The 27,445-nt window shown below is 38.5% G+C and overlaps 2 protein-coding genes across 2 annotated transcripts; both read right to left on the bottom strand.

Moving 5' to 3' along the window:
• Nucleotides 1–1,118: 1,118 nt before the first annotated feature.
• Nucleotides 1,119–14,315, bottom strand: mfap5 (microfibril associated protein 5). Its single transcript, XM_043261155.1, has 7 exons — nucleotides 14,242–14,315; nucleotides 12,664–12,748; nucleotides 12,523–12,552; nucleotides 11,766–11,804; nucleotides 11,597–11,684; nucleotides 11,394–11,467; nucleotides 1,119–1,643 (listed from the first exon to the last, which is right to left on the bottom strand). The coding sequence occupies exons 2-7, from the start codon at nucleotides 12,707–12,709 to the stop codon at nucleotides 1,540–1,542; spliced, it is 381 nt and encodes a 126-aa protein (XP_043117090.1). The 5' UTR covers nucleotides 12,710–12,748; nucleotides 14,242–14,315; the 3' UTR covers nucleotides 1,119–1,539.
• Nucleotides 14,316–19,661: 5,346 nt separating this feature from the next.
• sbk3 (SH3 domain binding kinase family, member 3) lies at nucleotides 19,662–25,814 on the bottom strand. Its single transcript, XM_043260155.1, has 4 exons — nucleotides 25,336–25,814; nucleotides 22,693–22,837; nucleotides 22,374–22,576; nucleotides 19,662–21,298 (listed from the first exon to the last, which is right to left on the bottom strand). Exons 1-4 carry the CDS (start codon nucleotides 25,339–25,341, stop codon nucleotides 20,597–20,599), a joined length of 1,056 nt encoding a protein of 351 aa, XP_043116090.1. The 5' UTR covers nucleotides 25,342–25,814; the 3' UTR covers nucleotides 19,662–20,596.
• Nucleotides 25,815–27,445: the final 1,631 nt, after the last annotated feature.

Genomic DNA, 27,445 nt, shown 5'->3' with positions numbered 1-27,445 from the left:
AGAAGGCGACCAATTACAGTAGAAACATAGGCCCCATTAGTTTCCATTAAAAAAGTACAGAATCTATTGACTATTAAAACCATTACACATTCAGCAGGGATGTCTGGTCTATCTGCCTGTGTAGATCTGTCTAGACTCTTATTAGTACATGTAACTAAAACTATGCTGCCCAACTAACTTACTGCTAACCCATATATATATATATAAGAAGATAAACATAACCACGTAAAGGTACAAACTCGCTTGGTTTTATTTCAGACACAAAAGTGTTTGTTCACAGACCGTTCCGCTCGTGTCCAGTAGAGGGCTCTTGTTGCCATGGAAACCGCGCGTGACTCAAGCTCTGGTAAGATGTTAATTTCTTCATCCAGAATAAAACAATTCCGTTTCGAAAAAGATTCTCATTTAATATACCTTATTTATCTCCCTTAAAGTTGGTTCTCTCTCATTTCACCCCACCGGCTCTCATTTTCGTCGTTAAGTCAATCACGCGAAAGGATGCTTCAAACGGTTCTCTAAACTCTAACACGATTAAGCTAAAATGTGCCTCTTTCCCTCTTCTCCGTCACTCTTTCTCCCTCAGGTTGTGCAGAACGGTACAAATCACATTTTAAACGTATCTGGTGACACGTCTCGTTGTTTTCAAACCGAGAAGAAGAAAAAAAAACCCTGAAAAGTTATTTCTATCTTTCATCCGCTTACATATCAGTAAACATATTGTCGACATATTGTCTCAGAAATGTGTTATTCACGACCGCAGTGAGGTCAGTAAATATCTCAGACACAAGCTCTAAATCAACTCATTACTTCATTCCTAGTATTTATCTCCACTTATCAAAACAATGTATTACTCAGAGGAGACGCTCGTATCACAGCTGTAGTGTCGCCCTCTACAGGTTAGTCTGATGTATAATTCCTTCATACTACACGAAAATGGGCGATGGATTTGTTGAATAAATATTTAACCAATGAACACACTTGTGCTTTACTGCATGCAAAGCTATTCTGGTCTCAGTCTCTACTAGTAACATGTAAAGGGCAAACATTGTATAAAACATTATAGTAAAAAGCAAATTAGTAAGTTGGCACAGTACTTCAATAAGACTCATGAACTGATCTGAGAGTGAAAATATAAATTTTTTTATTCGCTACTGTGCATTTTGTCTTTCACTTACAGTGGTTGGTGTGGACATACAGTATAACAGAAGAATATGAAGCAAATAGTGGTTATAAAGTGGGCTGCTTTAACATTCAGCACCGGAGCTGTGGATTGTCATGCCTTTTGTGATCCTATTAAAATACAGTCTTGAAAAACACTGAGACATTCAACCAAGCTTATTCAAGCATAAGCGTTGAAACGATAACAAGTGACAAAAAGGGATTATTAATCGGTAATGTTCGTGAAGGTCACTGGACCACAGCTTCAGTTGGGTTTAGGAATGTAACACGTTTACATTTTTCCACATCATGATTTATAGTGGTATTTGTCGAAACCAGAAATCTCTTCTTTTTCTCTCTGCCTTTGCCATCCGTCTGACTTTAGGCCCTGTTTGCCCAGGTTTTTTGGTTGGCACGACGACAGCGACTGCTAGTAGTCCTCCTTTGGCGCTTTGGCCAGCCGGATTTCTCTCTACAGAGTTCAGCTGAAAAAAAGAGAGTACTCGCCACTTTAAGGTTTGTATTCATTTATTTTTGGTCAAATACCTGCAGCCTAGCTGAGAACAAGACTTCTTTCAAGAGCACCAAAACAATCCTCACTGTTAACCGTAGTTTTAGATATTATGAAATTATACTAACATATGAAGATACTACTATTTGTGTTAATATGTATTTTATAATCATTCTTTTTTAAACAAATTATTATCTTAAGTTATTTCGTTTTTTCTGGTTTCAAGCATTATAAGTAAAAGTTATATGTTATATATGATATATGATATATTTAAAAAAATGGAAATGGAAAATGCTCTGAAAATAATCGTTTGAATATTAATAATAGTAGGGATACTTCATTTCAAGTGTGCTCTTCATGTAAACTAGATTTAAGGTTTAGATTAATAAATTATTATAAAATAAAAGTTACATAATATGTGTGTGTACTGTGTATGTTTATTACGTATAAATACAAACACATGCATGTGTATATTGGAGAAAAATATGTTTATATATTAAATACATACATATATATATATATATATATATATATATATATATATATATATATATATGTAACCCACTAGAATATAATTCTGGAGTGTTGTGGGTTGACGTTTCTTCATTTAGAGTTTGTTTCATTCAGTCTCATTCAGAACTGAAATATTAATGAGTCTAACATTTGTTTATACTGAGTCACAAAATATGTGTGCTTGTGTCTTTAAGAATGCCAGGTTTGGTATTAACATTGATTGGGGGTGCACAGGTGAAGAAACTTGCTTTTGCCCTACATGTTAGGATGAATTTTATTTTCATTGGGTAGTATGTGTTAAGTCCCGCCCTCTCGGGTAAAATAAGGGATGTGAGTGGTTAATAAGGGAGAGAAGAGATGTGCCGCAAAATATAGAACTGATCGGAGAGATTTGAGCTGAAAATACTGGAGGAAATACAGTAAATTAATTGATAAATCATCCAATTAATACTTTTAAGTGTATATAGTGCGTGTGTATACACAAGTTATTTACTTTATTGTGTTGTTTATGTTCGTATGTTCCATGTTCGTTTTTTCCGTTACGGCGGTCACGTCATTCCACTCGTTTTGAGTGCTGAGACAGACGGTGTTTAAAGTGTGTTTTTGATAATAACTTTCAAACGAGGACAGAAGGACTGAGATTTTGGACGTTTCGTCGTGTAATTGTCCCGAAGGAAACCAGATAGCGCTCCAGATCACCGCGAGGTCTGGGGTTCCTCTGGCTGCGTTGGAGTGTGACCCACATCGGCCACCGGGGACGGCGCAGTACGAGGATCTGCAGGAGGCCTACCAGGGAGTTTCCGCGATCGTATCACAGTTCAAAAAGGAATCCAGGTACACTGGTTTTCATTTGTTTGCTGCTCAGGAGAGTGAAGAGGCCAGTTTTTTCTGTTTCCACGGCCACTACGTACCCAAGCGACGATTCAGGCCTGCTTCGGTGTGGGTTATAAGAGTGTGTGTGTGAGTGTGTGGGCCCACGGTGTTTGTATCCAATTTGAGATCATCTTGATGGTGTGAATACTACTTGATAGTATTATAGTATTACTGCTTAATTCTACTTGAAAGTTAATCTATTTCTAACTCTTTCAATTTACTGGAATTAAATTCTGTTTATTTTCTTCTACTTCAAGTGTTTTATTTATTCTAAAGAGTTTATTCTTGATCAGTCAAACTGTGAGTATATATCTTATTCTGATTAACTGTCTAAAAGAAAAGTATATAGTTCAGTGACATCAGAGGGGCCTTTTTAATACACCATCTCTTAGGCATTAGTTTATTGAACCTGGTGCTGCTCCTTACTAAGCCATTATAAAAGGAGGTAGGGGGCGCTACATAAATTGGGGGCTCGTCCGGGATCTCCCTCTGGTAAGTCACTGAAGAATTCCTGAAAAGAAAAAGACAGGTCAAACCAGCCAAGCTCAAGCACATCTTGCCACCTCATTTTAAGTAACCGAGAAGTGAATAAACAGTCATCATGGCTCTGAGAAAAGACCCTACCTGCAAGCAGAGTTAATCAGCTGGTGCAAAGATGTTGGTGTTGATGAGGGTCATGCTTTAATGTTGATTAATGTACCTGTACACACAGAAGTGGCTAAGATGGAAGAGACTTTGGAAACCATAAAAGCCCTAGGAAGAGTTCGTGTCAGAGACACAAGAGAAGGACCTACCTCACGATTTGTCTTTGCGTTGTGTGAGTGCAGACAAGCCATTGACACCACACACCTACCTCCAGAAGTGTCACCTGGAGAAAATAAAGAGCCATGGACCATCACAGCAGTCCAACCAAGAGAATCCGTACCTGACACTGCCTCTGGAGATTTTACTGAGAAACTTGCTAAGTTCCTGATGAAAGAAGGTAAATCACTCAGTGACGTACAAACTTTGTTTACTCCCGCAGCACAACTGACAGTTCCCTGAGTCCATCATACGTGCCATGGGTGAGGTCCTGGAAAAGACTGTAAAGCAACCCAGTGATGCCAATGCATACCGACGCCTGCGCACGTTTTCAGCCATAGTTCCTACCCCAGGAGAGGAGAATATGGAAACCTGGATTGAACAAGCAAGGCTTATGATAACGGAGTGTGAGTGCTCTGAAAAAGAAAACGACGACTTAATTGTAGAAAGCCTGAAGGGACCTGCTCTGGAGATCATAAGAGCTGTCCGGTTTTCAGATCCTGAGGCGAGTGCCCTGCAGTACTTGGAAGCATTAGAGAGCACATTCGGCACCTCCGAGTCTGGTGAGGACTTGTATTTCAAGTTTCGTCTCATGCGTCAGAACACTGGAGAGACCCTCTCTGAATTCCTGCGAAGGATAGAAAAGATGCTCAACAAAGTTGTAGAACGTGGTGGATTAACTCCAGGACTAGTGGATAAAGTACGAATTGAACAGTTAGTTCGAGGGGCCGTGAATTCCGACATGATGTTGCTCCAGCTACGGCTAAGAGAAAGAAAAATCACCCACCTTCTTTTCTTAGTCTACTGAAGGAGATACGGGAGGCAGAGGAGAGTGAGGCATCTCGCCACAGGATGTCTGTTAAAGCCAAAGCTATACATTTTCATGAAGAAGAGAGAACCAGCACCTCTGTCATCCAAGAACTCAAGGCTGAGATTCAAGAGTTAAGAACACAAATATGTGGAGGTGAGTCCAAAACAGTGTCTACTTCATCCCTTGTAATTAAACCAAAAGAAAAACAGATAAAGAATGAAACAACTGACAATGCTGAAGTCAAGAGTTAAGAAAACAGATCGAAAATTTGCAGCAGCAGTTGACCATTATGAGTGTTAGCTCTACTCACCTCTCACATCAAGTTCCCGAGAGGCAGCCAAAACCTTCCACTTCGTACATGTCCCTGAAAGGCAAAGTAACAAGAACAAGAGATGATTATTTCTGCTACAGATGTGGGGAGGACGGACATATTGCGACAAAATGTCAAGCTCCACCAAATTCTGATCAAGTAATTCAAAAGCTCATTCGTTCTCTGCGACAAGCAAAGAGTGAGAAGTATGAGACTAGCGACAACAGCAGAAAAGCCCAGAACCAAGCCTGTTTCTCCAAAAAGAGTCAGACAGACATCAGTGAGTCCAGCAGTCTTCCCAAAGGCCTAGTTGGACCGGCATCTACTGTGGAAGTGAAGCTTAATGGACATGTATGTCAAGCCCTGTTAGATACCGGATCACAGGTGACGATCGTGTTTGACAGCTGGTTTTCCAGGAATCTCGCTGATGTGCCCATTCACCCCCTGACTGGATTGTCAATATGGGGCCTCAGCTCATCCAATTACCCATACAAGGGGTATATAGTTGTCGATGTCACTTTCCCTGTTTCTGTAACTGGAGTGGAAGAGTCACTGTCCATTCTGGCCCTCGTATGCCCTGATCCTCAAGGTCCTCCCCAAGTGCCAGTTATAATTGGTACTAATGCCAGTTTCTTCAAACGTCTCACAGCTTTCAGTCATGATACTGAAGGATCTAGTGCTGCACATGTTTTGAGAATCCAGAGCAAACACCCTGCAATCCATCTGACTCGGAAGCAAGAGGCGAAAACTCCTCTTGACAAGCCGAAGGAAAGGTTTGTTGGACAGGACCTGGTAACTGTGTAGTTCCATCACGGGAGAAGTATGTGCTCTCTGTAAAATGGTGACTGAAAAGCCTCTGGGAAAAGAGATCTTTGTGGTAGATTCCCTGAGGAAGACAGTCTTCCAGCTGGAACATTCATAACTCCTTTAGTACTTCCATCTTCAGCAGTAGATGGTAAAAATATCCAGGTCCTGATTCATAATGAAACATCTAAGGATATTTCTATCCCTGCAGGAACTGTAGTCGCCCATGTGTATCCCACTGACACGCTCACAGTGCCTTCCGAATGCCACAACAGCTCCAAACAAATAGACCCAATGTTGTTTGATTTCGGCGAGTCATCTATTCCTGAGGCCTGGGAACATAGACTGCGTCAGAAGTTGTCTGAAAGAGGGGATGTGTTCTCCACCAGTGAGTGGGACGTTGGGTTAGCCTGCGGTGTCGAGCATCACATCAGACTGCGAGACAACAAACCATTCAGAGAGCGCTCTAGGCGCATTGCACCTGCGGACATTGAGGATGTCCGCCGCCACATTAAAGAACTGTTAGCAGCAGGAATCATCAAGGAGTCCAGGAGTCCTTATGCATCGCCCATAGTAGTTGCACGCAAGAAGAGTGGGGCAATCAGGATGTGCATTGACTACCGCACTCTAAACACTCGTACAGTCCCTGATCAGTACACTACGCCGCGTATTGATGATGCCCTGGACTGTTTGGCGGGTAGTAAGTGGTTCTCCGTGCTGGACCTCCGCAGCGGATATTATCAAATAGCCATGGCGGACGAAGATAAAGAGAAGACAGCATTTATATGCCCTCTTGGTTTCTTTCAGTTTGAACGGATGCCGCAAGGGATTACTGGAGCTCCAGCCACATTCCAGCGGCTAATGGAGAAAGCCGTTGGTGACATGCACCTCCTCCAGGTAATAGTCTACCTCGATGACATCATCGTATTCGGACGCACACTTGAAGAGCACGAAGAGAGGCTATTAAAAGTCCTGGACCGTCTGCAGGAGTGTGGCCTGAAAGTCTCGATTGACAAGTGTCAGTTTTGCCAGTCACAAGTTCGTTATGTGGGCCACATTGTGTCAGATGCTGGAGTATCACCAGACCCAGCCAAGATTGAAGCCATAACATGCTGGAAAATGCCCACTGACCTAAAGTCACTGAGATCTTTCCTGGGGTTTTGTGGGTTTTATCGGCGCTTCATAAAGGGTTATTCAGCCATTGTGAGGCCATTGACTGAACTCACCAAAGGGTATCCACCAACATCTGGTCACAAGAAGAAGGAAAAGGATGGAACGAAGTACTTCAAGGAATCCGAACCCTTTGGAAAGCGCTGGGATGACACGTGTACCACAGCTTTTAACAAAATCATCCACTGCCTCACACATGCCCCTGTGCTCGCTTTCGCAGACCCCACCAAGCCTTACGTACTACTGCGTGGATGCCAGCATGAACGGTATAGGAGCTGTCCTGAATCAGGAACATCCTGAAGGGCTCAGGCCAGTAGCCTATGCAAGCAGGAAGCTGAGCGACTCAGAGGGCGTTACCCAGTTCATCAGCTGGAGTTTTGGCGCTGAAGTGGGCGGTGGTGGACAAGTTCCACGATTATCTATACGGAGCCCAGTTCACGGTAATGACAGACAACAATCCACTGACTTATGTGTTGTCTAGTGCTAAACTGAACGCCACGGGTCATCGCTGGTTAGCTGCTTTGGCTACCTATAATTTTAGTTTAAAGTATAAACCTGGGCGCCATAACATTGATGCAGATATCCTTTCTCGTTACCCCTGGGAACCAACCGAGTCTGAATGGAAGGAAATACCCAATTCGGCAGTAAGAGCCATCTGCCAGTTAACAGTTGTTTCAGAGAGTGACGAGTCATCATTCAGACTGGTGGATCATTTATGTGTCCCTCCTCAGAGTATTCCAGAGGCATTTGCTTGTCCCACAGCATTGAGTCTGGGTCATATGAAACAACTGACCAATGAAGAGTTAAGGAAAGCGCAAGAGGAGGATCCTGTAATCCGTGAAGTGAAGTACGAAGTAGAGTCAGGGAAAATACTTACCGTTGCTAAGAGTTCCAATGCCACCGTTACTCTGCTACAGCGTCAAGGTCCTAAGTTGATGATCCAGAACCAGCTTCTACACGCGTCACTAAAAGTTCCTGTGGGAGAAAAGAAACAACTTGTCTTACCTGAAAAGTACTGGTCCCAAGTTCTGCGGTCCTTGCATGATGATTCAGGCCATTTAGGAGTAGAGAAAACAACCGAACTCCTGAGAGATCGATTCTATTGGCCCCGAATGTCCACCTACATAGAGCAGTATGTTAAGAATTGTGGACGTTGTGTAACCAGAAAGACGATATCCAAGAAAGTTGCACCACTGCACCACCTGACCAGCTGTGGGCCATTCGATCTAGTATGCATTGACTTCTTGTCTATCGAGCCCGACTCAAAGGGTCTCAGTAACGTTCTCATTATAACTGATCATTTCACACGCTATGCCCAAGCATTTGTAGCTAAAGACCAAAAAGCTCTAACTGTTGCCAAGATATTGTGTGACAAATTCTTCATTCACTATGGCTTACCTTCCCGGATTCACTCCGATCAGGGAAGAGATTTTGAGAGCGGTCTCATAAAAGAGCTCCTGAGTATGCTGGGAATCAGAAAATCTAGGACGTCTCCCTATCATCCACAAGGGGACCCCCAGCCTGAGAGATTCAACAGAACACTACTTTCCATGCTTGGTACCCTGAATCCTGTAGAGAAAAGCAGATGGAGTCAACACATTAACAGTTTAGTACACGCTTACAACTGTACTAAGAACGAAGCAACTGGTTACTCACCGTACTATCTTATGTTCGGGAGAGAAGCTCGCTTGCCGGTGGATGTGTGTTTTGGGACTTCACCTGATGGAAAAGGAGCTGGTAGCCATCGACAGTATGTCGAAAGAATGAAAACAGAGTTACAGAAAGCGTATCAATTAGCTAAGCGGAATCTTCCCAGAAAAGTCAACAGAAAAACAAACGGTTGTATACGACAAGCAAGTAAAACACCAGACCTTAGCTGTCGGAGATCGTGTGTTGATACGAAATCTGGCCTTGACAGGAAAGAACAAACTTGGTGACAAGTGGAATTCCATTCCCTACCTGGTGGTGGAAAAGTTAAAAACTTACCTGTGTATCGCCTGAAACCTGAATCCGGTATGGGGAGTATGAGAATGTTACACCGAGACCATATCTTACCCGTTGGGGATGAAGTGAGGTTGTCCATTCCTGAAGACCCAAGAAAAGTTTCTCTGCGCGCCAGAGACCAGGACAGGACTTGTGGAAAGAAAACAAAAGAAAGAGTTAAGAGGAGGAGTGTGACACAAAGAGAATATGCACCCAGAACCGAGTCTGAAAGTGACGAGGATGATCTGTGGTATTACTACTCAAACAGGGTAGAGAGACAACCCAGACCAGAGAGTGATGCACAAGATGGATCTGCGGTGGAGGACACGGTTTACCTTGGAGGTGAATTGGATGGACCTCATACAAAAGCCGCTGAGTTGATGTTCACTGAAGAGGTCCGTGGAGAACAACCAGATCAGAGTCCAGAAGAAAGAGAAGATCCTGGTTTAGAAGGGGGAGATCCCGGTACAGCTAATGCTGACAGAGAGGTAGCAGAGACTGTTTATTCCCGCCCCAAAAGAAACCTAAGACCTGTAATCAAATTGAACTATGAAAGCTTGGGCCGGCCAACTAACCGACCTCTAACCCTGGTTCATAGAGGAATGATTATACATGTTGAGGGTGGAAAATCAGAAAAGAAACACTGTAGCACAGTGTGGTGTCACCCTATGGCACAGTGCATTCAATGTGCTCAGTTAAGTGTTCAGATGGAGCCCAGAGCTACAGTTAAAGTGTACAGTTAAGAAGTGATCTCATGGGGACATGAGATGTTTAGAAGGGGGAGTATGTAACCCACTAGAATATAATTCTGGAGTGTTGTGGGTTGACGTTTCTTCATTTAGAGTTTGTTTCATTCAGTCTCATTCAGAACTGAAATATTAATGAGTCTAACATTTGTTTATACTTAGTCACAAAATATGTGTGCTTGTGTCTTTAAGAATGCCAGGTTTGGTATTAACATTGATTGGGGGTGCACAGGTGAAGAAACTTGCTTTTGCCCTACATGTTAGGATGAATTTTATTTTCATTGGGTAGTATGTGTTAAGTCCCGCCCTCTCGGGTAAAATAAGGGATGTGAGTGGTTAATAAGGGAGAGAAGAGATGTGCAAAATATAGAACTGATCGGAGAGATTTGAGCTGAAAATACTGGAGGAAATACAGTAAATTAATTGATAAATCATCCAATTAATACTTTTAAGTGTATATAGTGCGTGTGTATACACAAGTTATTTACTTTATTGTGTTGTTTATGTTCGTATGTTCCATGTTCGTTTTTTCCGTTACTGGCGGTCACGTCATTCCACTCGTTTTGAGTGCTGAGACAGACGGTGTTTAAAGTGTGTTTTTGATAATAACTTTCAAACGAGGACAGAAGGACTGAGATTTTGGACGTTTCGTCGTGTAATTGTCCCGAAGGAAACCAGATAGCGCTCCAGATCACCGCGAGGTCTGGGGTTCCTCTGGCTGCGTTGGAGTGTGACCCACATCGCCACACGGGGGCGGCGCAGTACGAGGATCTGCAGGAGGCCTACCAGGGAGTTTCCGCGATCGTATCACAGTTCAAAAGGAATCCAGGTACACTGGTTTTCATTTGTTTGCTGCTCAGGAGAGTGAAGAGGCCAGTTTTTTCTGTTTCCACGGCCACTACGTACCCAAGCGACGATTCAGGCCTGCTTCGGTGTGGGTTATAAGAGTGTGTGTGTGAGTGTGTGGGCCCACGGTGTTTGTATCCAATTTGAGATCATCTTGATGGTGTGAATACTACTTGATAGTATTATAGTATTACTGCTTAATTCTACTTGAAAGTTAATCTATTTCTAACTCTTTCAATTTACTGGAATTAAATTCTGTTTATTTTCTTCTACTTCAAGTGTTTTATTTATTCTAAAGAGTTTATTCTTGATCAGTCAAACTGTGAGTATATATCTTATTCTGATTAACTGTCTAAAAGAAAAGTATATAGTTCAGTGACATCAGAGGGGCCTTTTAATACACCATCTCTTAGGCATTAGTTTATTGAACCTGGTGCTGCTCCTTACTAAGCCATTATAAAAAAAGGAGGTAGGGCGCTACATATATATATATATATATAAGCTAAAACATAAGGATATGAATATATAAATGTATATGCATGTACATATTTTGTACACTGTATGTGTGTGTATTTATATCTACATAATACATATACATTTTACACATACATATATATGTAAACAAAAACTTTTATTTTGGATATGATTGTTTGACAACACTAAAAGAAATCCAAACTATATAATAGCAAAATTTCTCTCTCTCTCTCTCTCTCTCTCTCTCTCTATATATATATATATATATATATATATATATATATATATATATATATATATATATATATATATACACACACATAACAATACGGCCCATTAAAGAAAAAGGTTCACATGTTGTGTAGTTTGTTACTAGGATATTAAAAGTCTCACCCATCAGGATCTCATCTTGCTGGCACACGGTTCTCACACAGATTTCTTTGTTGATCACATAGACTCTTGGAAGACTGCAGGAAACAGACATCGTTTATTTAACACGCACTATATCTAATACAAATCACTTTGTTTAGGTTCATCAGAGGAGAACATCAGCAAGAAAGAGAAAGCAGCTTGAAATGGCGAAGCGATTTGTCCACCTGTAGAGACAGAGCGAATGGATGCATCTCTTTATCGGTCGATGAACAGAGTACATCCTGGTGCAGGGGTATGTTTCCTCTCTGCAGTCTGTGGGACAGAGACAAGACTGCTATTGTCTCACTGTTTATACAAACGGTATGTTCACATGCTGTGTATATACAAACTCACCTGGTGGTGACAGAGCCACGGCATCACTGTCATATATTTCTGGCAAGAAAAAGAAAAGCAAAGCAAACAAAAAACATGTAGAAGAGACCGGGGCTAGTTGTCACGCATTTTACTCCAGTGAATATTTTTCAAGGTGGGTTTATTTTCGAAAGTCACTGTCTGTGTAGAGACACATAACTTAAAGTCTCTGCTATTGAACATTTCCACCGTTATGGCAAAAAGATACAGTTCATTCACAGGGCACATAGGGGAAAGTTTTAACAAGGGTTTATTAGAAATAACCTTTTTATTGAAATACTGTTTGTAATTAAAATAAGTAATGAAATACGTTCTCTATACGCAAGAGAAACATTTTCTACAATATTGTTCTGCCCCCCCAGTATTTGAAGGCCAACCAAAAACCTAAAATAACATGATAGGATGATGTCTTTATACAGACTAGATACTATAAACTATTTCATAGCCTTTTTGGTAAAAATAAAAACAGCATGATTGGAAAAGGTAAATAAAATTATGACAGATACAAAGCATCACAACTTATCTTTGGCACTCATAAAAATATTCATATGACTGTGTTTAGGACTTCTGACTCCTTTATGGTTACTGAGATACAATTATTGTGACAACCTCCCCATGCTCTTCCCTACACAAACACACACACACACACACACACACACACACACACACACACACACACACACACACACACACACACACACACACACACACAAGTTTTCACACAAAACAATTGAATTACCAGTTTGCTGTGCCCGGACAGTAACAAGTACTGTGAGAAAAAAATAGCAGAAAAGTTTTGTTGGCTGAGCATTCAAAAAGAATCATTCATTCATAATAATTAAATTAGTTGGCTTCTGTTTAGATGTTTTGATGGAATTACCAAAGAAACAACAGCATAACAGCACAGAGATTGGATAGCTGCCCATCTCTCAGGGTCTTCACGGGGTCCGATCACAGCTCAGGGCCTGGAGAAAGCATGTTTGTCATAACAAGCCTGAAATAGCTTTCAGTGTCTTCAGCATTACAATGGATGGAACGGAAGCCGGTTTCCACTTTAGGATGAAAAAATAAAGGCTATTGTGAAATAAAGTATAAAATCAATACACTACCATTCAAAAGTCTGTGGTCAGTAAGATGTTTTAATGTTTTTGATTTCTGTTATGTACAGCTAAAGGAATAGTTCACCCAAAAAATTTGAATCATCCCATAATTTACCTCTAAGCCATCCTAGGTTTATATGACTTTCTTCTTTCAGACAAACACAATCAACTTTTAACACAGCTTTTTACAACTTTATGCTAGTTTTTCCACCTTGGTAATGATGGTGAATAGTATTTTTTTGAAGCTCCATTTTTTTGAAGCTCCATAAATCACATATCCATCATAAAACTAGCCTATGTGCCTCCAGGAGGGGTTTACACGTCTTCTGAAGCAGATCGATGGGTTTTTGTAACAAAAATATTTCTATTAAAAAAGTAAAACTTAAAATTTTGGGGTGAACTGTTCCTTTAAGGCTGTATTTACTGGGTAATATTTTTTTTACTCTATAATTTAGTTAAATAACCGGTTTCTATATTAATATGAGTTGAAATGGAATTTGTGTGATGCCAAAGCAATTTTGACGATTTAGAAATTTCTGTCAGTTATCAGACCGGTCCCAGTGTCTCTTAGTGCTGGCACATTTTCGTCTTTTACGGGCCGTGTTATCAAGACTCTGAAAGTCACTACTTCCAAAATGTAACCATTTATAGACATCCTTAAAAGACAGAAAAAATGAATTCCAAAAGACGCGCTGCATTCGAAAACACAACTGCGGATGGATGAAACCTATTTAGATTTCCATTTGCCTGTGACTCATGCAGATTCTCATTTATTGATGTCACAGAACATGAGTTCTGTGTTCTCGATCGCTCATTAAAGATATCATTTACAGCTGTTCCATCCGTCCAGCGTTGTCTGTTTCCTTCTCTCTCCCCAAGTCTTTTCCTCTAAGCCTGTATTTCTCGGTGTCCAAGACATGATCTCACACTAAAGAATGTGCATTCCCACCCCTCTCTGTGGACTCAACAACCTCACACACACACACTTGCTTACATATACACGCAGATGCATCGATCTAAACACGTATGTACCCCAATGCATTCCCTCAGACCGTAGTTTTTGCCTGAGGGAGCTGTTACATATTCATAACCCGACAAGTCAGCTGTATAGTGCACATATGCATCAACACACAGCAGACCCTTACATTCTGCATTCTTTTTCATATAAAGTGTGCATTTCTCATACCGCTGCATGTTGTTTCAAGAGGAATGCAGATTTGTACATATTTAGCTCATTATCTACCCACATTCGCTTCTGTTTTACTCTGTGCGTGTTAAAAGCATTGACTAGATGATGTGTTATATGATGATTGTAATGATGTAATATTCTCAAAAGAATTGGTTTTTATAATACTTACGATTTTCCAATCCTCTGCTGCTCCTTGTGTTTTTCAGAATCCTTTGACTTTTACTTTTCCCCTCCCTTTCTCTTCCCTCCCCACATCATCCCTCCGCCTGTCTCTCTCTCTCTCTCTCTCTCCCTCTCTCTCTATTAGTCATTCGCTCTTCCCATTTTTTTTTTCTCAAAATTTTGAAGTTAGCCCTTGTACGAGTTTTGCTATAGGTTTATATAACAGATGCCATGTTTCACTTGTTTTATTGATTGTTTTTGTTGCATTAGGTCAGTTGAGGACGTTACAAGAGTTCATCCCACACTTTTAGGCCTTGTTAAGCAGCCTTGCGTTATTAGGTCATATCATTGTGTTTTGCATATGAATGTGCATGACGTAGACATTTCTTCAATGTTGTTCTTTTGTAAGGAATTCCCTATACAAGTAAATCATTTAAAATTGTAAATGTATTACTGTTCTTCCTAACTGGCAGCAGAGGTCAGCACAGAGCACTGATTGGTTGTTTTGAGTGTGTGACAGCCAACAATTAACATGCGTTTTCATTGTATGAAAAAGAGCACATTTGATATTTTCATAACTGTTTGTGGTCTAGGGAATAAAACTCGCATAAAATTAATTATAATATGAATAATTAGCATATAATTATAAAGTCTTTATTATTATTGTTGTTGATGTTTTAATTATTGTGAATTACATTTTAATAAATTGTTATATATTTTTTATAATAAATATTGTATTATTGTTATAATAATTACCATAGATTTATTTTGTGTTTAATTTTTTTGTCTGTTGTTTTGTCTTATCAATAGCTAAACATCCTTAATTATTTGTCTGGAAAAATATAAAATGACATAAAATTGCATAAGATAATAAAACTGTTAGAATTAATGACATTTTTTCAGCATAAACCACACTGAAAACAATCTACATTTTTTAATAGGCTATTAGTTAAATAGGGTTAATATTTACAAAGAACATTGTAGACTGTATTATATATTCTGTTTTAGGCCTGGCCTGTAAATGAAAGGAAAATCAACAAAAACTGCCCCCTCTGGCCCATCACCTCCACAGGCATCAGAATCCATTTTAATTGGGGGAAAACCTACAGTGCCACTGGGATGGTGCAGTCCTGACCCCTGCGTTGCCTGGTGCCTCCTTTAGATCCAGTCAGACGGTCATCATGCAGTTGACACAACACGGCTGCATGATTTCCCAATGTCCATACTATGCTATGAGACGATAGTTTAACCAGGTCAACAAACTGAGCACCAGAGGAGCTGATGACAATTTGACATATGGTGGCATGGCAGGAGAGAGCCAAAGCTGAGCTAGTCCAAACCCGTGTACGCAGAGACATGACAACCAAACAAATTGAGTTCTGCGTGCTTCATCGTGCCATGTGGGGCGGCCCGAGGGAGACACGGTGGGTCCTTGAGTTGACCACATATAGATAAGTGTGCCAGATCATAAACGCAGTATAATATTATAACCTGTTTATTGGAGGAATGTATCTCCTTACCCCTCTTGAAAGAGCTTTACTCCTTTCAGTTACCACTAAAGAGCAGTCTCCTCACTGACATCTATAAACTGGACGAAACGAAAAAATAACCTGTACGCCGTTGGGAGTTATCACATGCCCTCTGAAGCAGATTGATGGGATTTTGTAGCAAAAAAATTTCTGGTTTAAAAATTATAACCTGAATAACTGACTTCCGGCAAAAGTTACAAAACAATCTGCTTCAGAGGACATGTGATAACCCCCTGAAGGCTTATAGGTTAGTTTTTGTTTGTTAGTTTGGAAGAGTTAGGGTTAGGAAACACACACATTTCTTTATTTTATTTTCTTTAAATGTAAACTTATATTGGGGACTTATATGCAGTGTTTTTTCGCATTGTATGTTCCTAAACCTTGGATTAACGGTCTTTTTTGCATATTTGCAGTGTCAGTATCATTGATTGGACAAGATCAACACCTTTACATAACGACTCTAGCACTGCACATAATAGCATTGCATGCTGTAGACTGTTTTTCCTTAATAGACCTATTAAAGGTTTTTTTCACTCCAACTGTCATGTCACACTTTTCAACATTCGAATTTTTTTCCCCTTATGAAATGCTAAAGCGACAGCTACCTGCCACAAACCTCCTACAAAAACAAATTGAGATAACTCATATTTTTCTAATATTTTAAATGCTTTTTTAAGTCAGGTTGAATGTGCGATATCTGACCCAGTTCATTTTGTGCAAACTGGCAACCCAGGCTGCTTTTAGTTAAACAGCCAGAATGCACGTTTTTTTACTTTGCCAATTTGTTCAGGATCCCAGATTTATTAAGGAAGAGAACACAGTTAGCTCGTAGATGCTCAGGGCTTCATTCTGCTGTGGCTTGGTTTTACCTGGACGGTGAATCTGCTGAATTCGTTAAAAGTAATAAGTCTGTGCTGCTGTAAATGCAAAAGATCGATTTCATATGTTGACTGCTATTGATCAAGATTAGCCGGTATGTATATTGATATGTTCGTGCGTAAATGTGATGTAATCATTATCCCTGGATTCTGCTGAGGTTTGTAGCAGGTTCTGCTGAACATGTTGCTGTCCTTGGCTCTGCTCTTACCATCCAGCTCTTCTCCTGTCATTTTCATGATCCATTGCGCTCTATCTGTGTCTCCCACCACTCATCAGTTGTTGTGTCCTTCCATCCAGCTGTCCCCTGCGGAGTCTATCCCTGTCTGCTGGTATTTACTGGCCATCAAATCTCTGTTTATGACATTGGGCACATTTGTCTCATGTCTGAGATTCAGTTTTACTAGCTGCAAAATGAATCAAACTAGTATTAAAACTATTACGATTATTTTTGCAATACACGTGCAATATTAAACTGATACCTGTGTGTTGTTTAAACGAGCCTCGTAGGTTTGTGCCTAGGTAAAGGTTTATTTTTAAGTGGAACTGAATGCATTTTAAATGCCATTAAATAAAATTTAAAATAATAATAATGAAAACCTTTTCTAAGCTTTAGTCTCTCAATTAACTAACCAAACCAGTGCTAACCAAGTTTAGACCACCTGACCTAAGCCAATGCTATATTAGTATTTTTATATACTATTCATTACAATTTTGAATTTGTTAGATTTTGGTTTGATCGGTTTTCATTTTAATTTTAGTTTGTCTTTGTAATTATGTGATTTTTATTGTTATTTTTGCTTGAATATTTTTGTTATTATTGTTATTGCTTTCATGTAATTTATTTCCATTTAGTTTAAGTTAAAAATATGAGGTAATTTAAAACAAGTAATTATATTTTCAGTGATTCAGTGATTTGGAATTGTTTTAAGATCAAATGCCATTTCTTTTTTCAGTTTTATTTCAATAAACGAAAGTGACTCGTAATAGTTTTAGTTAACTGGTTTTTAGTGCACTGTCATAACCTTTTTGCCCAGTTAGGAAGAAGCAAAGAAGGAGGAATAACTTTATCTTGTTGCAGAGCTGCAGATCGGTTCTGCTGATTAAATGCTGCTAATTTGCATAAAACTGAGCTCAACTTTGTTCTATTGGCAGTGCTTTCTATTGTTTGAGTCATGAAAAATGGTCAACTTTTGTTAAAAGTTTTTACCTGTTTTACAAAGCTTTACCCTCTCACCATTGAACATCGATGCAAATACAGCACTGCTGATGTTTTGTATCTCTTAACTGTGTTAGGAAGCCGATGGCATGACAGAGGCTGACGAAACATGTAATATTCTTACACCTTCTACTCTTCCATCAACTATACGAATACAACAATATCATCAACTAGGGCAGACTGTATTAATGCATCTGTGAGGGAATACACATTACTTAACCTGACTTTGACCTGCATGCCAGATGAATGCCCTTTACCGAACCAGAGAAGAACAGATCACAGTGTTTCACAAGAGGTGAAGAGTTGGTGTGAGGGAAAGTCAAGATGGCAGAGAACATGAACAGGGAGAGAGATACAGGGTGCAAAGAGGGGACACAGAAAGGTGCTGATGTGTTCGACAGTCTAAATAGATGGACCTGAGGCTATTTATAAAACCATCTGCAAAAGGGCTCACATAGGCCCCATAGTGAAGGCCAGAGCTGATATAATGAATCTTTAGGATTCGTGGAAGGGGGTCAGAGGAATACTGGATAAAGGAATAATCAAAATACTGAACATGTTAGAAATTAATATTAAAACCATGAAATGTAGGTTGCAGACAATACTGAGTAGACCGGCGGAAAATGAAAAGTTCACCCAGCTTGCAAGATACGCTCCCTGTGCAGCAAATCATAACCTTTCATTTTCCGCCGCTGAATGGATTCAGAAACTCAACTTATTAAGTGAGAGAATGAGCCTAGTTCCAAAAAAGTGGAGTGTTCCTTTAAACACTTGTAATCTGATTATATTACATTGAAAATAGTGTTACTTCTTTATTGATTGTGTGTTTATTCACACAGTGACAGTAAATTCTTCATAATTTGTGCACACAATTACACTAATCTGAACTGTTTATTAGTATCTTTAATAATGAAATGGACAAATTAATTCAGTTTTGTATTTACATTTAATACAATGATTCCCAAATAACATTTTTTGTCAGCTGAACCTTTTTGACATTATATAATTACTTCGAGTATACCCCATGATTTTAATAATAATAAGTATACTAATAATTAGCCAATAATTTAACAATAGTTCTCATGTCTACAGTACTCTCAGGTTGATGGTCACATGACATGCAGCTAAAAAAGTGATTTATTCTTTTTATTTTTAAAATATTTAATTTTGGATTTCCATATATTTAATATGAATGACTTAATTAGTCACTTTGATCAACTTGGGAACCTCCGACTGTTTATTAACTAACCCCAGTTTGAGAAGCCCGCACATAATCTAATGTTTATCATACCTAATATTAATTAATAACGTATGATGCAATACATTTTCATATAAATATAATATCAATAAAAGACGTCCAATTCAAATCAACGTTATAAACTAGATAGAATGTAATCTAAAAGTAACCAGAATATACCTAAAATCTGTAATAGGTTTGATTACTGATAAGAACTGTATTTTGTAATGTGCTACAGTCAAGTAAGCACTGATTTCAGAGAAGACAGGGTGGTCTTGATGGTGCAAGAATGTGGACAGATGGAAAGTTGGAGGCGGCTACACATATCTGAACTGATCCAGTCAATCCCAGAACAACACTAACCTGACACCCGGCCCATTGTACCTGTATTTGTTTAACATTTCACACTTCTCTTGTCCTATTTCGAGTGGAGCAGAGCTGCATTTAAAGCGGCCTGTCAATATATCTGTTCTGGTCGAATCATCTGAAGTGTGCGCATGCGTGCATGTCGACTTATAAGTGTAACTTGAGAAGTGCAGATTATATAAGAGACTGAAGAAAGTAAATGAGTCACCAAAACAAGTTTATTCAATCACATATAAACATATTTACATGTGCATCAAAACAGCTGGTTTGAGGTAGAAACAGTGTTTAAGTATTCCACCCACATCTGATGAGCGTTATTAATCTACACCTACCTGTTTTCCTCTCTACATGTTGAGTGAATACTTATGCATTGCACCTGAGAAGGCTGTTGGCAATACTGTTGATTTTAGTATTACCAGCTCATTGTGAGAAACAGTTATTGTAGCTGAAGTATCCGAACACTGAGCCGTTATTGTAAGGAAAAAAGTGCGGACATTAATGATCTAAAAAGAAAATGGACAAAAATTGTCTTGAAAAGTACATTGTTAGAAGCAACAACTGTTTTCAACACTGATAATAAAATAATAGATGTTTGATCACCAAATCAGCATATTAGAATGATTCCTGCAGGATCGTGTGACACTGAAGATTGCTGAAAATTTTGCTTTTAGGTATTCAAATAGATACGTTTTCAATTGTAACGTTTCATGTAGCTGTTTTGAGCAAATAAAAGCGGCCTTGGTAAGCATAAGAAACGTCTTTTAATACAGTTTAAAAAATCAACCCCAAATGCTTTAATGGTACCGCATTTATATAATTCTAAATATAATTTTAGAATATACCATATACAAAGTATATATTATATCTGTAAAAGCTACAAAAAAGTATATATATTCTATGTGGCCAAATTATATATTAAATTATAAATCTATTAATATATAATAGTTTTTTATGCGATTACATTAATACTTGTACAGTTGTTCAAACGCTTTGGATCCATTGTCCAAGTTTCTCCAGATTTATAATAAAATTATTCTACTGATATAAAAAACTAATATTCCAAAATATAAACGCTATATATAACATCCTGAAAATAAAGTACATCTGTTTATAATATTGCTATCGTGCATGAACTTTATCTCTCCCTCCGTCCCAACATCTCTTTTTCCCCTTCCACCCCTCCTCTCTCAAGCATCTTCTTGGCCTCTACTTGTGCCTCCTGCTCTCTCCTCTTCTCCTCTTTCTCTGTCTTCAGTAACCAAGGTCCTCCGAGGTAAGACAGGATCTCATCAGGCCCGGGCCGAAGCCGGGGCAGCGGGTTCAGCAGCTTTCTCAGCAACGTAAGAACGAAGGAGCTTAAAGAGTCAAACTGTGGGGGCACATCAGTTTCGGCCTCAGTGTCTTGTGTCTTCTCTCTCTGCTGAATTCGGTTGAACCAGTCTCTGTACGAGCAGTAGGAGGGGTCATCAGAAGTGCTCTCCTCCCAGGGGAAGCAGCTCGTCAGCAGGCAGTATATGAGGATCCCCAAAGCCCAAGTATCCAAACTGGGCTCCACGGACATCCAGATGTCCTCCGCTTCCTCTGCATCGCTGGCTGTCTTGGCTCCCTCCACCTCAGGCACACAGAAAGGGGAGTTGTACCACACAGCACGGACCTCGGTCCCTTGTGCTCGAGCCAGGCCAAAGTCGCCCAGTTTGACCCAGCGACAAGCGCGGTCGCACAGGAAGATGTTCTCTGGCTTGATGTCACGGTGCACAAAGCCAAGAGAATGAAGATGAGACACAGCACCGCTCAGCTGAGACATCACACGCTGTGCAGACTCCTCACTCACCCCCTCCTACAGAAAAACATCAACATATTGCTTTTCAGAAATACTAATTACTAATTTATCATTATTTAGTTATTATTATATGACTCATTTTTTTCATTTATTTATTTATTTCTTCATTCATTCCACCTTATTTATCCTCGTTCAATATTATTACTATTTGTATATTTTCCTTTATTGTTATTATTATTATTATTATTATTATTATTATTATTATCATCATCAAATATTTGTTTGTTTACATTTCTGGCCATTTCCTTTTCTGTTAATACGTCATTGCTGTTTTATATTTATAATTATTATTATTATTGTATTTTTGTTATTGTGTTTCTTTCTTTCTTTCTTTCTTTCTTATTTTTGTTTTAGTTTCTAATTTTTATTTATTTAACTTGTTCAATATTATTACTATTTATACTTCATTTTAATTTATTATCGTTATTATTGTATTTGTTCGTTCGTTTCTTTCATTACGTCTTAGTTTTTTTGTTATCCATTCATTCATTCATTCATTCATTTTTATAAATAAATTATTATTATTATGTACAACAATTAGCCTTTATATTAATGTCATTATATATTAATAGAATTTTTCCATTTTAAAATAAATCATGTTATTTCAATTCTTATGTTTGTTGTATTTATTTTACCTTATTTGCTTGTTTTTAATTATTGTTATTTCTTCAGTTGTGTGTTCTGTGTGTTCTGTATTTAATCTGCTCTTCAGTACTCCCATTAAACAGCATTAATGTATTAAGGCTGCTGATGGGAGCTGTTGTTTTTGGCAGGAGAATGAGAACAGGGAGTGACGATATCAGACGACAAGCACATGCTTGAATAATCAAAGATACATTGTTCCCTGGAAAGACGTCACTACGAAAATTGCCCCTCTCATCATTTATGCATGCGTCATCATAATTTCGGTTACAGCCCAGAGGGACAAAGGACCCTGTCCCGGGCCCTATAGAGAAGGAGCCACTATAAAGTTGTCTAATGGTCATCTAAAACACTTCTGAACAACATTAGCGTGAGAAAATGATGACATTTTTGTGAAATTCAAATCAGTTAAATCTACTGTTTTACTGACCTCTGACACGATGACGTCATACAGGTCGCCATAGAGACCAGCCTCCTGGGCAAAGACATAGTGAGAAGGAGTGGAGTAGAAGATGCCTAGAGCCCGTGTTAGAGAAGGATGTGTGCAATAGGAGACGGAGAGGTTGTATTCCCGCAGGAAAGCTTGGAGAGTGGTGGAGCGGCGGGGGAAGAACTTCAGAGCCATCGGGGTTCCTGGAAGTTCAGAGATCGCTAAAGTAAGAAGCGCTTCACTTTCACTAAATATACACCCTGTCTTGTCTGTCGCAGTCCTCAGCACGAACCGAACAGGTGAACACGAATCAACTGACCTCTCCTCTGGTGCACCGCCAGCATCACCTTGCCGTACGAGCCCTCTCCCAGCTTTTTGATCAGCTTGAAGTGCTGTGATGTCACCAGTGATGTCATGGACTGGGCCGTGAGGTAGCACAGCTCGTCCAGTTCATTAGGTGCAGACTGACAACAAAACAACACGCAAACTTTGAATCGCGCAGTGATCATTTTCAGTCAGTGGGCCTCTTTTGTTCTATGTAATCTTTGTAAAAATTAAGCTGTCATTTATTAAAAGTAAGATTACAAATGTTTTCAAGTTATAACCAATAAATGGTTCAAATTGACCAGATGGTTCAAATCTGATCCTGTTTTTATTTTCTCGTGTCTCATCTGAATAAACCAGAATTTTTTTTACGTTTAAATAATAGTAATAGTAAAAATCAATTGATTAATAAATATGCATAATAATATAATAAATAAAAAAATCTATTTCTTTAAAAAGAAAAATGTCTTATTAAATGAGAATTTAATGACTGCAATTACTGATTAATAAATATGCATAATAATATAATAAATAAAAAAATCTATTTCTTTAAAAAAAATAACGTCCTATTAAATGAGAGTTTAATGACTTAATCAATTTAAGTTTAAAAATTAAAATTTTTAATTGAACAAGCACATTTAAATAGTCAATGTCGACCTACTATGATATCTAATATGAACAGATAAACATAGTATAGTAATTTTTGTAATAATTGGCGGACCGTACATATTATATGGTTGTTTACAAACAAATAAATGGACATGAAATGAAAGAACAGACTGATCAGTTGCTTGAGAGAATAGTCAATTAGACAAGTGAATGACATCGGTGTAGTCCAGAGAGCGGTGTAATAATAATAGCTGAACTTCCCATCTGTCAGTTCTTTCACCAGCCTTCACCTTTATGCCAGACAGAGAATGGTCAAACAATACCATAAGCCCATTAACACCTCGATGGCCCTGAAATAGCTTGGGTGTATATTGCAAGTGTGTTTTACGTAACACAAAGCAAGCAGCTCATGTTTACACTGCGCACTATACGTTTATAAGGGGCATTTGTTGATTAAAGTTCCTAGAAGTGTGCGTCACAACAGATCTGTCGGCGTCTGTGTTCGTGTTTTTGCTTTGTAAGTCTGTGTAACCTTCACTAACACCAAGCAGCGCCACACGCTTTCAGAACCATCAAAGAACATGTAATTGTGGCATTCAGTTACGACTGTATAAGTCTGTGATGTAGGCCTGGTGGAGCGTTGCTAGGCGCTGAGAACAGCCTTTATCTTACTGATAGATGTCTCTGGCAGTGGTCTTTGATAAGAAGCCAGGGGTGGACGTGCAGGCTCTAGCTTGTTACATTTTCCATGTAACCTTCACGTCTGTAATGTACAGTAGGACTAAAGTTTGTAAAGACTGTGTTTGCTGTTAGGCATTACAAACTTTCTTAGGAACCCCTTGTAAGTACGTTTTTTAAAACCATATCATATTAGTGTTGATTAATTATTTACAATACTTTAAAAATACAAAGGTATTGTAAATATTGCAATATTGCACTCTATCTATCTATCTATCTATCTATCTATCTATCTATCTATCTATCTATCTATCTATCTATCTATCTATCTATCTATCTATCTATCTATCTATCTATCTATCTATCTATTAGTCTGCCGGGCTGTCTGTCTGATTACAATTTAAAATAAAACAATTGTTTTTTTTGTTTTTTGTTTTTTATCATTTTTAAATGTATTTTATTCCTTTGATTCAAAGCTGATTTTTTATTTTTAGCAACCATTTCTCCATTTCTCCAATCTATTTCTATTAGATATTGTTATTATAGGCATATTTGGTGCTCAATAATAATAATAACGGTTCTTATTCTTTTTTTAAATTATTTTCTTAAGGTTCTTTAAAAAATTGAAATTTCAAAAGGACAGAATAAATAACATTCTTAATGTCTTTACCGTGACCTTTGATCAGTTTAACATGTCCTTATTTAACTTTTTTTAAAAACATACTTAACAAGTGTATCATGCGTTCCACAAAAATACTAAGCAGCAAAAACCGTCTGCAACATTGATAATAAAAGAAATCTTCTTGATCACCAAATCAGCATCATAGTAATTTCCTAAAGATCGTGACATTGAGGACTGGAGTAATGAAGTAACTGAAATTTTACGTTTAGGTTTTTTTTTAAAATGCAAAACAATTTTTTAAGCTGTAATAATAGTTGACAATCCTTTTAGTATTTTTTTTAATCAAGTAAATGAGTAAAAATGAAAAAAATCTGTATTGTACATATATAGTGTGAAACTCAATCCTTTTCCATTTAATTGCAATGAAGACCCTTTTCGCTTATGTGTTTTTAAAAATGATTTTGAATGGGGATATGTGCAGTATGTGCTGCGGAGAACGGCTGGAGCTCTTCATATTAACCACAGGTGTATAACCCAGCTTTAAAGGATCTAGCCGGATAAAATATTTTTCAGTCCTGAGTTACTTCCATAAAGCTGCACATATTTACGCGTGTGTGTTATTCTTACGTATTTCTATATTATTTAATCATTTCCGGTAACAATTAGGCACTTGTTAACGTGTGTTGTTGTGAAATGGAGAATTTCCCATAAGAGCAGTTTTTGACTCACAGTCATTGTCCCGCGCTGCAGGTCTTTCAGGACGTCCTGGAAACAGTCAGTTTCTCTCTCACTGTCTCTTTCCCATCTGGACAGAGCTGAGATCTGAGTCAAACTGTCTGTTGCTTGTTATCGACGCACAACTGAGATCGACGGCAGTTAATCAGATGTCGCCGTGCGAGTGTGAGTATCAGTTGCTTGCTACTGAGTATTTTTATATCTGTGCTCTCTCTCTTTCGATCCCCAATGAGACTGACGGCCCTCACTCATACCACCTTCCTCTGCTCTCTCTCTCTCTCTCTCTCTCTCTCTCTTTCTCTCTAGCTCGCTCTCCCCTTTTCCCTCCAAAAATTCCTCCGCATGTTTCCATCCCAGATAGCCATGTAGTACAACAGCGAGTTATGCAGCCCCTTCCCAGACACCTCGCTCGCCCGCTTTCTTCTCGTACGTCAGTAAAGCGTCCCGATGTGTTCCACCTGTCAGTCAGTCTTTCTGCAACACTTTATTGAGTTCCTGCTGTTCCCTGCAGTCTCTTTGCTAATCCTCCTCTCTCTCTCTCGCTTGATCTCCCTCTTCCTACTAGCGCTATCACTTTCATACTTAGTAAATTCCTCCTACTGTGCAGAACAGCATCTCCAGTCAGCAGCTCTGCTGGATCAAGTGAGATTGAAGAAGATAACAAGACATTTGCACTTACGAAATCCAATTGCTCCGAGGAACTTGACCACAGCATTAACATTGTGATACAGCATAACGTTCCTTTTAGGAAGCATTTCAAAATACACAGCGCAATGTGGCAGAAATGTTTGAAATTGCTTCTATTGCCTATCTCATTTGTACATCGCTTTGGAGAAAAGCGTCTGCTAAATGACTAAATGCAAATGTAAATGAAATAAAAATTATACTGTAATCACTTTACTTGGTTTTGGACGTTATCGGTCACACGTTTTTTTTTATTTTGGATAAAATAATAATAATAATAACCTGCGTAAAAAATAATACATGAAATGCAGTCTTGAGAATGTCAGGACACTAAAACACTTAACAAGATGCCCATGGTTTGATGACTGTTTTAGATATAATATGGTTAGATATTCCCTGTGAAAATGGCAACCTAAATATCCGAACGTCTATCAAAGACGTTAAGATGTCAACATCAAAGGAAATTCACAAAAGTGAGTTTATGTCCGTACTTTAAATGTAAGTGAAGTTTTTACTTGTGAACTTTCAAATAAGTATTATTTGGCTGAATAATGATACGTTGTCATTCAGTTTTTTATGTAGAAATTCAAACGATTGTAAAAATTCAACTGATTGTACATAATAAAATATACAAAAGAATACGGAAGCATATTAAATTTTATTTTGTTTTAAATAAGGAAAAAAATCTTACTGACAAATGGGTACAACCTAGGCTAGTGTCAAATAAGAACACAATTAAATAAAAAACACAATTAAAAGCAGTATTATTATTTTTTGGATAAACCCTTTTTCGTACATACATACATGCATTCATAAATAAATAAATAAATAATTTAAGACACTGCTTTATGATTAAAAAGATGATTTCTTGCAATTGCTTAATGTACTGTGCAAAAGTTTAGGGTGGGTACATTTTCTGATGTTTTTAAAAGAAGCGTCTTATGGCCACTAAGGCTGCATTTATTCAATTAAAATATAAAAACAGTAATACTGTGAATTATTATTAGAATTTAAAATAAATGTTTTCTATTTATTATACTTAAAAAGTCACTTTTTTCACCCATGACAAAACCTCATCATCAGTAATCGATCGAAATCGCTCTTGCTAAATGCAAGGAATTATTTCTTAAAAAAAACCTCTGAGTGACAAAACTAACAGCTGAAAGCTGGCAGAACCCAATACAAGCATCCTCTCCACGTCAAGCTTCTGCTCGGCGCTGCCAGTTCACATTCTCTCTTTCTATATCTCACTCTCAGTTTACCCTGAACCTCAGCTCTCTCCCTCTCTGCACTTCACAATCAATTCGTTTCTACATTTACGTCTCAGAAAGATTCTCCTTAATATATCGAGTACAACATGGCTACTGTATATTACGTAAGGCAAACAATCCCTGTTATCGCGACCATGGCCGTTTCTATT

This window comes from Puntigrus tetrazona, chromosome 16 (genome assembly GCF_018831695.1).
Source record: "Puntigrus tetrazona isolate hp1 chromosome 16, ASM1883169v1, whole genome shotgun sequence".
NCBI classification, from domain to species: Eukaryota; Metazoa; Chordata; class Actinopteri; order Cypriniformes; family Cyprinidae; genus Puntigrus; species Puntigrus tetrazona.
This window is presented reverse-complemented; position numbering and strand designations above follow the sequence as displayed.